The 13,198-nt window shown below is 37.3% G+C and overlaps 1 protein-coding gene across 1 annotated transcript in view; it reads right to left on the bottom strand.

Annotated features, from left to right (window-relative positions):
* Positions 1–13,198, bottom strand: part of sgip1a (SH3GL interacting endocytic adaptor 1a) — a 92,951-nt gene that overhangs the window by 29,144 nt on the left and 50,609 nt on the right. The window contains 5 exon segments of the mRNA XM_055164958.1: positions 6,863–7,035; positions 8,247–8,310; positions 8,679–8,741; positions 9,120–9,141; positions 11,603–11,666. Coding sequence (XP_055020933.1) covers positions 6,863–7,035; positions 8,247–8,310; positions 8,679–8,741; positions 9,120–9,141; positions 11,603–11,666 — 386 coding nt within the window.

Raw genomic sequence — 13,198 nt, 5'->3', positions numbered from 1 at the left:
GAAGCAATTGTACTTGAAAGTTGCTTTATATGTAACTTTTTCTGGTGTGGGGTTCGGCACATTCATATATCAAGACTCCATTAAGGTTCATTAGGTCTTCCACTAATATTGTGCAGGATAGTTTATATATGATACACGATCAGGTCTGTCAGGGTCTGTTCTTAAGAAACTATAGTCTGTATTATTATTTCTTATGAACAGACCCTGAGAGACTGCTTCATATCTCCATGGAGATCATTGCTTTGCCTAAAATTCTCCACAAAAGTATCCGTCTAAAGCAGACCTGGGCATTGTACAGCTCTGAGGCCACATACAGCACCATGATTGACTCTAATAAGCTCATTTGGAATTATAAAATAAACATATTTTATCATTTTACCTCATGCATGGACAAAAGCTGCATGGCTTTTATTTTAGAGGTGTTTTAAATGACATTTTTTGTAAGGCTTTTTCATTCACTTTTTCATTGCTTAGTCCTAACTCTTACTAGTCTTACCAGCTTGTCACTGTTTTTTTGTTTGTTTGTTTGTTTTTTTTAATAAAGAAATGCAATTAATATTATGCAGAATTGAACATTAAAAATTTTGGCCCGGCCCTCCACAATACTTTCTGTCTAGTTTGCTCATGCCGTAATGTAAGTTTAAGAGAGCATTTTTTTAAGCAGTAAAATCAACTATAACTGAAAAAAAATGCAAGAAGGACATTTAATGCCATTCAGTGGAAAATTCAAGGCAAAGCAAACAGCCACATCTTTATGAGACAAGGAGGTGGCAGACCCATCACCAAAAATGTTAAACGTAATCTTCTATTTGAGGATAATATCTTGAGTAGGATTGCTGGCTACTTAAACCATAGCCTTGGTTGGGTTGTCTGTAGTATATTTCTTTCTTAAAATGTGTACATATTATTTTACCTGAGTATATAGTTTGCTGTTTTTTAAGAGTAATATTATTATGTAATTACCACTACATTTAGTTAAGTGAGATTTCTGTCTTAATTATGATCTTCTAATGGGTTACTAAGAGTTACTGTATACTCTCTTTCCCAGTATGAAAATCTGCAGTGTAATACCCAGTGTCTCATTTTGCCCCCTCCTGCCCCTCCCTCCTCTGTTCATATCTGTGGACATTATAGACCCGACTGAGCTCATGTTCCAGTTGTGCAGTGAGCCGTGATGATCACAGTGATGTAATAACCGGGCGGGACCAGCACCACAGATCCTCTCAGTTCATTGGATGGATTTGTAGGAAAATTACAGTTTAATATATTTTGAACTGTATCGTTCTAATTATTAACTTGAGCATGTTAAATCTTAAAGCTGCACTGTGTAAGTTTTTTAATGGAGGATCTGCTGCTCCCTGTTCTTCATCATGGAAATGTTATTGCTTTGCCTGTAATGTTTCACAGTATAGCAATAAACTTATCCATTTACATATACATACAAGCAGACAAAGTTACAGGTCAGATCTATGTTTTGTAACAATAAAAGCACAGGCAAAAGTAATAAAAACAGATCACTTTAATACCATACTGTGGAAAATTTCAGACAAAGCACGAGTCATTCTTAATAAAACTAAGTAATAAAAAAGCTATATTTTTTCTTTAAATTTTGAAGTTAACTAAATATTTAAGACCTTACCTGGCAAAAATAAATATAAAATTCATGAAAAATTAACTCTGTAGATGTGGAAGTGTGCTCATTTGATCTGAGTAACCAAACTACAATTCTCACAATGCTCTGCTACAATCATAAAATCTCACTAAAACCTTTCCAATTGAAGTGCCCGTGTCTGATAAATTAGCTGTTACCTTAAAAAACATACAGTGAGTAAATGTCATGGTCAGTAACAACAAAGTTTAGAAGCACTTTAGGTTAACAGCAGGCAAAGCCATTCTTACCGGACTCCTCTACAGGTTAGCATCATTAGTGAAAGCAAAAAACAAAACAAAACACAAAAACAAGCACAAAGAAAAAGAGAATTAGAAAAGAGCATTTAAATATACAATACAACTGCAAAGCAAAGTAGCATTCAGGAATTAATATTGGTTAAAACACCATCAGCCCCATCACCAACCCCATGTAATAACAGTGGAATTACCATTTATTCACTCTTTGTTATTATTTTATATTTGTGTGTGAATAGAACAGTTAAAGATGCATTATGTAACTTGTCTAGTAGAGGGTCCATCAAATGCTTTTCTCCATGGAGATGTTATTGCTTTTGTCTAGAATGTTTCACAATATGGTGTTAAACTTTTACAGGTCAGATCTGTGGAAATTCAACCCCGCTCACAGTCAGAATGCCTGTTTTTTGAAGTATTTTTGAGCTATTAAACAAGCTCTAATTGAATAAACATAAAGTAGAGCTGTTATGTCACACTGTGGAACATTCCAGGCAGAACAATGGCATCTCCGTAGAAACACACAGGTGACAGACCCCCAGTAAAAGAGTTACATAGTGCACCTTTAAACCACCCAACCAAAAAGTTCTCTACAAAGAAATGCACCTTCAAACAAGTCTGCAGTTAGTTTTGTCTTGAAAAACAAAATTGGGTAGAAAATTTTGAAAAACTAAGATGTTTTTTTCTGAGAATCCTGTGAACTTTAGCCCCCTCCGCTCTCTTTTATTAGACAGTTAAATTAGTGTCTGTGCAGGGCTGGGGGTTGCTAATAGAAACTGTGTGAATGGGACAATTTATGAGAGGCTGAAATGAAGTAACTGTGTTCTGTCCAGGAAAACACAGGCTCCTTTGCACTTTTAACATTTTACTGTAACACTGGGGTGAATAAATTTGACAGAAATATGTCATTATAAAACCTCTGTATTGAAGCATTAGTGGACTAGAGATGCCATGGAGGAATCAACTTAAAGGAACTGGATGAAGCCTGAGCTCTTACAGTTCTTAAAAAGGAAGTATAATCACAACTGAAACCAGCCAGTACCTTAACCTGCAGGAAAGAGAGACACATACAAGTTTTTCTCATTCTCAGTAAATGGTAGCCTGATTCATCAGACAGTTTCACTTCGTAGAAATTGTCTGACCTTGCAAAGTTAGAATTTGTTCGCTCAACGGTAGGTGGGTACTTTTTTCATTTAATCAGTCGCTGCTATTTGGTCATGACGTACATGTAATGCACCGCTAACGGGGCTAACTGTTATATTAAGCTTTTCCCAAATCCCGTAGGAAGAAGGACAATAACGTCTTTCTCCTTGATAAAATTCACCAAACATTCTCTTTGTTCCAGCTTTAAATCCTCGATCTCAGGAATCGTTGCAAACAGAGAATGCATGACTCTTCGCTGATTGGCTGGTGCTAGAACTCGCACTTCTGGGGTTTTTGTGAATCATCTAGTGTATTTTGATTCCTGACCTAGTTGCTGGAGAGAAATTAAATTGAGCGGAGGCACTAGGTGGCACCAGCCTGGCTAAGTATATGGTCCAGAATCTCTAGAATTCACTCACTGAGCAAGGCTGGTGTTTGGCTGCAGATCACAGAGTCCTTTAATGTTAAAACAACTGGATTTCAGCTTTGAAACTAGCAACCCAAGAGAGACATGAGAAACTTATGTGAGGCTCATTCTGCTTTCTGATTTGATAACGGTCTTGAGAACCTAAACACCAAATTATAACATAAACAACAATGCCATCATACCCATTTTGTGATTAAGAATAAATAAGCAATATTTGAACATATTTACCCTGTATCTGGGAGAAGAGCTTGGCCTTGTTTATGTTTATTTAAAGATGCATTGTGTAACGTCGCTGGTGGAGACGTTATTGCTTTGTCTGGAATGTTTTACAGTATGGTATTAAACCTTTCTATCTTCACGGACACCAAACCAGACTAAGTTGCAGGTCAGATCTGTGGATAGGTGACCCCACTCACAGTCAGAACACCTTTTTTTTTTTTTTCTCCACCTGTAATTTAATAAATGTAAATTAGAGCTGTTTAATGTCATACTGTGGAGCATTCGAGGCAAAGCAACAACATATTATATAACATAAACAAGCAAATGATAGACCCCTAACCCAATAGTTACACAGTGCACCTTTAAAATAAAACTCTTGTACAGTAGTTGGCCATAGAAACCTCCCTCACACTTGGTTAGCTTAGCACAGTCTGTAGTGCTGCTAGTGAACTGAATTATTGAGGGCAGGAGCTCAAATGACCACAAACAGACACATGACTATTGTGCCCACTTTCCTACTTGAATTATTTACCCAGGTCACTGAAGCTAAGACTCGCCAAAGAAAAGAGGAAATAGGGATATGGGAGGTAATAAAAATGCAGCTGTAGTTTGTTCTATTGTATTGTTCTGGGCAAAAGCAGTCCAAGTCCTGAATCTGGACTGAACAGAGCTGCGTCACTTTAAACAAGAGCTTTGCACCCTGCGATTTGGCAGCGTTCACTGTCAGAGGGGTGGTGTTGTGGTCGGACATCTGCCTCGTGTTAAAAACAAGCTACTAACAAAGCTCTGATCATCATTAAAATACGTGAATCAGACGTTATTTACCGTTAAAGTTGTGTTGTGTAACTTTTCTGTTGGAGGGTCCTTCAAATGCTTTCACAATGGAGTTGTTATTGCTTTGTCTGGAATATTTCAGTGTGGCTTTAAACCTTTCCATCTTCATGGAGACCAGACCAGACCAAGTTACAGGTCAGATCTGTGGAGAGTCAACCCTACTCATAGTCAGAATGTTTTTTAGGTATTTTTGAAACAATAAAATCACCTGTAATTGAATAAATGTAAAGTAGATTTGTTTAGTGTCATACTGTGGAACATTCCAGGCAGAGCAGTGACGTACCCATAGAAACAAGCAGGTGATGGACCCCAACCAAAAAGTTGCAAAAGATACACACATGGAATCAAAACTGGATGGTTAAATAAATCATGCAGCTCTTTGGGCAAAGTCTAATCCAATACAATCCACTCTGTTTATATAGTAGACTACATTTTATAAACTGTAACTCCCACTATTAATGATTTGTTGAAGGTGCTGGGGTTTAGGTAGTGACCATTCAGATATAATCAAACTATATTTTATTATACATTTATATAATTATGCTTTATTTAACACCAGTCTCTTGTTATTTTTGCTTCTTATTTTTTAGAATTTCATATTATTATCATTTCTCTTTTGTTATTATATATTATGATGTGTGAGCTACTGTGCCAAAGTAATTTCCCTTGTGGATCAATAAAGTTTGTCTAAATTAAAGTCTAAATTAAAACAACTAGATTTTACCATTGAAACTGGCAACCCAAACAAGAGACTCATGTGAGGCTCATTCTGTTTCTGATCAGATAATCGTCATGAGAACCAAAACACCAAATTATAACATAAACAACAAGAGAATCATTCAGAAAAGAAATAAATATTCCTTTGTTATGTAACTCCTGCAAACATGCTGTAATGTGAGTTGTAATTTTTGTGTTCATTTAGCTCTCTCAAATTCACAAATTCTGAACTCAAAACCTTTTTTTAAAATTCAGATTTCACATATTTAAAGGTGCACTGTGTAATGTGCAACTGCGGGAGGCTCCGTCATCTGCTTGTCTCCATGGAGATGTGCCTAGAATATCCCGCAGTATGGCCATAAAAAAATAATCGCCGTGGAAACTTGCAAGCCAAATTACAGGTAAGATTACAGGCTGCTAACAGTAATAATATATGTTTTTAAAGATATTTTTAAGCAATAAATAACATATGAAGTTGAATAAATTAGACAGATTAGTTTAATGCCATACTGTGGACAATTTAAACCAAAGCATTAACATCTTAATGAAGACAAACAGGTTGCGAAGTTAAACAGTGCACCTTTAATATCTTTCCTTTGCTTCATAGTCCATAAAAGCAAATAAGACAAATAGAAGGAGAGGGTTCAGAAAAATGTCTCTGAGTCGAAGCACTGAATGAGGATATGCCGCTTTCTCCAAAACAGCACAGGAAGAAGAAGATCACAATTCACTTTTTATCGCCATTTTCCCCAGGCCTAGTTTTTGTTTTCTAGTTATTGGTATAAGCAGGAAGAAAACATGCAAAGTCACCTATTCATACTTTGCAGCGGATGCCAACAACATTCCCTGGTGTGATGCCAACTGAAAGCACTGTTACTCAGGTTAGACTTTAATCTGAACTTTGTTTTAACAGTGTGACCAGAAAGAGGTTTATTCAGTTGGAACTACAACATGTGAGATGATTTTTACGCTTAAATTAGTCTCTCACACATAATATTAGTCACAAGCGTTTTTCAGTTAGTCACTCTCACCTTTTTGTTGAAAATCAAACACCTAAACAGGACCACGAACGCTCGTACTGATCACAGGCTCCTGAAAATGTGTTGTTTAAAGGTGCATTGTGTAACTTTTACAGCTGAGAGTCCGGCAGATGCTTTTCTCCGTGAAGATGTTATTGCTTCACCTGGAATGTTTCACAGTATGGCATTAAACCTTTCTATCGCCCCGCAGGCCAAACCAGACGAAGTTACACGTCAGATCTGTGGAGAGGCAACCCCGATCACAATTACAGATGGCGTCTACATGTTTCTGTAGGTATTTTTGAGCTATAAAACCACCTGTAATTGAATAAACGTAAGTTAGTGTCATACTGTGGAACATTCCAGGCGGAGCAATGGCATATCCATGGAAACAAGCAGGAAAAAATTACATAGTGCACCTTTAATTTTATTTTGTATTTTTTTCTTGAGTTTGTAGATAATCTTAAAACTTTTCGTCTATGTTTGCTAATGTGTGCATTGTGTCGCCATGGTAACTGATGAACATTCCACCAATAAAGATACATGTAGAACACACAAATAGCTGAATCCTGTTAGAGTGAATGAGAGTGGTGTTACTAACCAGAGAGGGGGACAGGGCTATGTTCCCTATGGACGCCTTGAGCTCGTCCACTGTGGGCGCTGAGATGACGCAATCAGGTGGGAGGGGCTTAATCTTGATTTTAAACTTTCTTCTCTGCTCCTCCTCCTCCTCCGATTCATCTGAGGAGAAAAAGTGTGTCTTCTTGGGAGCAGGTGGGAACACATGGTTAAGGAAAATGATATTGGGAGTTGTTAATGCTACTTCAGTTTGTAAATAAAACTAAGAATTATTTTTAAACCCTATTTCTTGTCTTGTCAGGTATCAATAGGTTTTATGCAGTGTTCGTATATCCAATAGTCTCCCACTCGGATCTCGGATATGACATCATGTCCACACTTCAACTGTTTTATTATATTTTGTGTGTCTAACTCTGAGAAAAATATGGATGCTAACCGGAAAACTGTATAGCATTGGTCAAGTACGAGGCGCTCCAAATAAGTATGCACTTCAGCTACACAACCCCAAGGAAGAATTTAGTATATGTAAACACTATAATTCAGTATATTAGTGAAGTGAAAGCGTTAATGTTGTGTGATAGTAGATCATTTTGCCACGTTAGTAGGAAATGGGCTAAAAACATGGATGACACCGACTACCAAACCCAAACCCAAACTGGCAGTGATACAGACGCAGCAAGGTACTGCAGTAATACAGATTCAGTAAGGTACTGCAGTAATATGAGTGACTGAAATTGTAATTTAAACCACCAAAGCGTCCAAACACAAATACTACAAGTGACACTGGCAACAGCCATTGGATTCTATCTCGGAAACTCTTCTGAGTTCTGAGGGGCGTGTCAGTGCATGTCGCTAGGTAACGTCCTCGGAGTCGGATGGATAAACGAATGCACCACAAGCTTCCTGTAATAGGTGACATTTTCAGGACTAATAGCCATTCAGTGCAGCATCAAATCTTGTTTAAAACTGTAACCGGTATAGCAATAATTATTTTTTGATCATTCCGACACCTATGGATAAACAAATAAGATAATGACATAAACCTCCAAGCCAGCCAAAATCTATGCAGAAACCCTCCTCCTCCGCAACAGCAAAAGCACTTATCATCTGAGCCTCTCCATCTGTTTCTCTTCACCACGACCTGTGTAAGCCAACACAGGAGATATTTTTCCTAACAAATGTAGTCATGTGTTTCTTCCTGTTTATAGGTGCCATTTTGAGTACCTTTCACTAGTCAAAAGATTTATTAGAGAAATATTTTGTTGTGAATTATTAACTGCTATGGCAACATTATAACATTACTGAGTTTATAAGTCATACAATCCCCCGAGTAGTTATTGTACCTTTCTTATTTGTCTTATTTGTTAAATGTTAGTAGAATATATGGTGTCTAACGTAAAGGATATCTCCCTCCTCTTCCTCTTCATCGGGTCTTATGCTGTAACCCTCGTCATCGACCTCTGGAGAGTTCTGAAAAAACAAACAAACAAAAAAAGATTAAAATGGATAAAATTGTATATTCTGCATCATTCAGCACATTGAGCACAAGGCGTTTTTATGCTGTGGCTCAAAAATGTTCCAGAGTATGTCATTAAAAAAACTATCACCATGGAGACAAGCCAAGTGACAGGTCAGATCTGTGGAGCAGCAAGACTCACAGTATTCACAGTAAGAATGCATGTTTTTCAGGATGTGTTTAGCAATAAAAATACATGTAACTGGTAAAATGCAAGACAGATAAGCTTGATCTCAGATTGTGGAACATTCCAGGCAAAGCAACAACATCTCTATGGAGACAAACAGGCAAAAGTTACATAGTGCAGCTTTAATATACTTACATATCTTTCCCAGTCGATTTCGCCGTAAAAGCCATTTGGGGCCCCATTCGTCTTCCTCTGTGACTAAAAAGGAGACAAAATTGTGTTTCTAACCTATGAATGTATAATATGTTAGTTCTAATATATTGTTTTCATTATTACAGATACTACTGCTACTTCTACGACTATAATTCAAGGATATGGGTGTCTAAGAAAAATGCTAGTTCTTGGGTTTTTAAACAGGCTTTACTGAGTCTGGAGGGTGAATAATGAACAAGGTGATCTAAAGTGAAGCAGTGGTACAGATTTCTAATGGAAAATCTATTCTCATTAAGAGCTGTAGTCAGTACCGATTCAACCTCTTGAGGCTCCTGGCAGATATGAAAACAGTTGTCAGATTTCTTATAATGAAGATTTAATGAATGAATGTGATGAGGAGTTTAAATGTTTTCAGTCACTCACCCCTTCTCTGTCTGGGGACCCCCTGTGACAAAGAGAAGGAAATTGGAACATATTAGTGGCTCATTTAATCATAGAAATCAAGTTCAAGTGCTCGGCTAATTATTTGAAAAGCTCTCATTAAAAAGCTGTTTAATATTCTGATTACGTGGAATAACTTGAGGCAAAAGTATAGTGAATACTAGGGCTGGGCGATATGGATCAAAAAATATATCTCGATATACGATATATATCTCGATATCTGTACAGGAAAAAATAACCCTCTAAAACGGAAAACTGCAAAAACAAATATGCCAACACTTTTGGACAAGTGACACTGCAACAGATTATTCATTAAAATCTTCTGCATAAATAGAATTTACATTACTAAACTTTACAAGATATACAGCATAACGACTATAGAGCCACATCAGCCCGTTTGAGATTATAGTGTTAATTATTTTATTTTATGTTATTTTTATTTTATTTTTTTTTTGCAGCTTTGCGCAGACTTGTTTACGTTTTACAGAAACAAAACTTAAAAAGCGCATGGCTAATTTGCATAAACAGCGCACTCCACGTGCCGCTCTTGCGGTTCAACTTCTTTTGGACTAAAGGACATGACTCGGTGGAATGTGAGGATGTGCTGCTGATGTTCTTGTCTGTAAATGGTGGAAAAGTTTCGTGGCGCTAGAAGCTTTTCACTGGCAGCAACTTTCGGCGTTCACGGCGATAGTGACGAGTGAAGGAGACACAGCGAACAAAATCAGGGAGGCGGGGGCGCGCGGGCGGCGACAGAGAAACAAACAAGCAAAGCGGCGAAATCAAAATTGAATATAAGCATTATATCGATATATACGATATGTCAGAATTCATATCGAGTTTTTAAAAAATCTCGATATATTAAAAATATCGAGATATCGCCCACCCCTAGTGAATACTGTCACAAAATATGTTATCCAAACTAATATTTTATATCTAAGAGAGAGTGGAAAACTGTTAAATTGAAATAGCAAATAATAGGTTTCATATTTAAAGGAAAATAAATATTATGCTATTTTCTGATCTATGTTATAATGTTGTTTTTTCATCACAAACAGACCTGGCGTTGTGTTTTGTTTCATTCACACATGTTTAACGCACAAACCCTGCATATTTAGGCTGAGTTCTTCTCTCAAACACATAACACTGTTCCACCTTGTGATGTCATGTGGTAATACAGGTGTCTTGTGGTGGTGTGTCTTTTTAAACTCCATATACCTTCACTAGAATCATTTGGATAATTTCAGCCTTGGAATTGCCAACTTGTACTGAAATAAAGGTAAAAAGCTGTAGCTGTTAACATGAAAACTAATGCGTCATGACATCACAAGGTGGAACAGAGCATTTTGAGGATTAACCAGGATAAACAAAACAACTCCAGGTATGTTTCTGAGACAGTATAAATCAGTTTCAGTATTAGCGTTTATATTTTCTTCAGCAATATATCGCATTTAGTAATCAGTTGAATGAAATGAATGAAAAATTGAAGTAAATATAATCATAGACAATCGCATCTTTGTAAAAGCTGGATCTGTTAGCATCCAACACTCAGCTGACCCTTCACCCTGGACACGAATTGAGCCCCTCTCCTCTGGCATGAAGCTCTCACCACAAGAGCATTTACCAGTGAGAACATTTCAAAACACTGTCACTGTCATTTAATACTCTGATTATTTGATAACATTTGTATTTAGGGTTTTGCATGTATGCCGATTCGGGGTGGGACAAGATATAATTTCCACAACACGAGACAAGACATGATCTGGATCTACGAGAACAAGACAAGATGAGATTTTGACTTGATAGTGAATAAATAACTTTTATCCAGTCCAAAAACATGGGGAAAGAAATCTCACAAGATCATTTTCAGGACATGTGCGCAGTCTTGTGCTGATTTTTTCTTGCTTGAGGCACAAGATCTTGTCCCATCCCTAATGCCTATTATATTTCTTATTCGGAAAAGTTGGTGTACGTGCTCATTTGATTAATTTATGTGCATACTATAGCGATGTGCCAAAGGATTTTTGAGAGCTAGAAACAAGTTAAAGCAACGGTTTGCATTCACGGGTTGCAAATCAGGTGTCTAGCTCTAAGTTACAGTAGATGAATGAATGTTCAGTGTTTCCAACAACAACAACAATAAAAGACGAAAAAGAAAAGATTCTCTTAAAAAAACAGTCTCTATTATAAAGTACCACTGCGGCTATTAAAAGTATTGTTTTGGTCTTAAAGACAATTATCCAATCAGAAAGCTGAATGTGCCTTCCAAGAGTCCATCATTTGGTTTGCCAGATCCAATGATTAAAATCATTTGGAAATAAACTTAAAAAGGACTCTGATCTGATTTGGATCTTCACAAACTAAAACCCAGCATCTGCAGCCATCAGCAGTGAAGCAAAGCAACAATAAACCCTCCCCAACTACACATCCTGCACACAAACCACTCTTTTGAAAACATAACTTACGTGGAGTCATTGTCCTTCTCTTTCTTCCGTATCCCGAAGGCCTTCCTGGTACGTTTTTTCAATCCTAGAAGCAAAAGAAAAAAAAAAAATCGATCAATTACTGCCACCGGTAACACTACATAAGTACTTTGTAGGAGGTGTAACTCTTATTGGTGGAGTGAAGGTTAGATCAGCTGGCCTGCATCCTCTCACAGATAAAAGCTTTGACTTCATGCATTATTGAACAGCTCTGGCCACATTGATCCAGACGCCAAAAACTGTTCACTGCTAAAACTGCGCTCGCCATCCGCACAGAGCAAGGATGGAGAGCCTTGTAAAATCCAGACACCTTCTTGTGATACATTAGAGGAGGGTCAATAAGCATATGAATAAGCAATCAGGCCGCTATGGATTGAGTCTAATTCAGTGTCTGGTCTCAGAATGGGAAAGTATTTAAAGATGCACTGAGTAACTTTTCCATCAAATGCTTTTCTTCATGGTGTTGTTTTTGTTTTGCCTAGATTGTTTCACAGTATGGCATTAAACCTTTCTATCATCATGGAGACCAAACAAAGTTATATGTCAGATCTGTGGAGAGACAACCCCGCTTACAGTCAGTTTTTTTTGTCAGTTTTTCTTGGTATTTTTGAGCTATAAAACCACCTGTAATTGAAAAAATGCAAGGTAGAGCTGTTTAATGTCATACTGCGGAACATTCCAGGCAGAGCAATGACAAATCTAAAGAATGAAGCAGGTAGCAAACCCCCAACCAAAAAGTTATAGTGCAGCTTTGAAGATGCAAAAGATGACTAACTTTTTACTGCTACTTGCTTGTATCCGTGGAGATATTATTACTTTGGACAGGAATAACCCACAGTATGGCATCTTGTCAACTTATCTATCTCCATGGAAACAAGCAGGTAATTCCACGAAAATCAAGTTACAGATCAGATTCATGGAGAGGCAACACTGCTCATAGAAATAATGCAAAATTTTAAAGATGCACTGTATATCTTTTCTGGTGAAGGAGCTGTCACTTATTTGTTTCCATGGAGATCTTCTTGCTTTGGCTGAAATAATCCACTGTATGGTATCGAACTTGTCTATCTCCATGGAGACAAGCAAGTAATGCCACCAAACCAGGTTACATATCAGATATGTGGAGAGGTAACACTGCTCATAGAAATAGTGCAAATTTTTAAAAGGCGCAATGTTTCTGTAACTTTTCTGGTTAAATCTCCCGTGCCGTTTTGTTTCCATGGAGATATTATTACGTGTATGCTTAACCTGGAATGTTCCACTGTAGGGCATTAAACTTGTCTATCTCGATGGAGAAACGCAATTGACGCCACCAGACCAGGTTACAGAACAGATCCGTTCAAGAGGTGACCCCGCTCGCAGTAACGATGCTCGTTTTCAAGGTATTTTAGTAGGAATTAAATACTTGTAATGGAACAAATGAATATATTGTAATGCCATACTATGAAACATTCCAGGCAAAGCAATAACATCTTCATGGAGACAATCAGGTAGCTGACCCTCCACAAGAAAAGTTACATAGACAAGTTACCCATCTCTAGATCTTGAGCTACAGGTTAATAGTCAGAATCAAGGAGT

The sequence above is a fragment of the Boleophthalmus pectinirostris genome, unplaced genomic scaffold (genome assembly GCF_026225935.1).
Source record: "Boleophthalmus pectinirostris isolate CB_2022bp ecotype Guang Dong unplaced genomic scaffold, ASM2622593v1 HiC_scaffold_7, whole genome shotgun sequence".
NCBI lineage: Eukaryota > Metazoa > Chordata > Actinopteri > Gobiiformes > Gobiidae > Boleophthalmus > Boleophthalmus pectinirostris.
The sequence above is the reverse complement of the archived record's forward strand: the minus strand, read 5'-3'. Positions and strand labels throughout refer to the sequence as shown.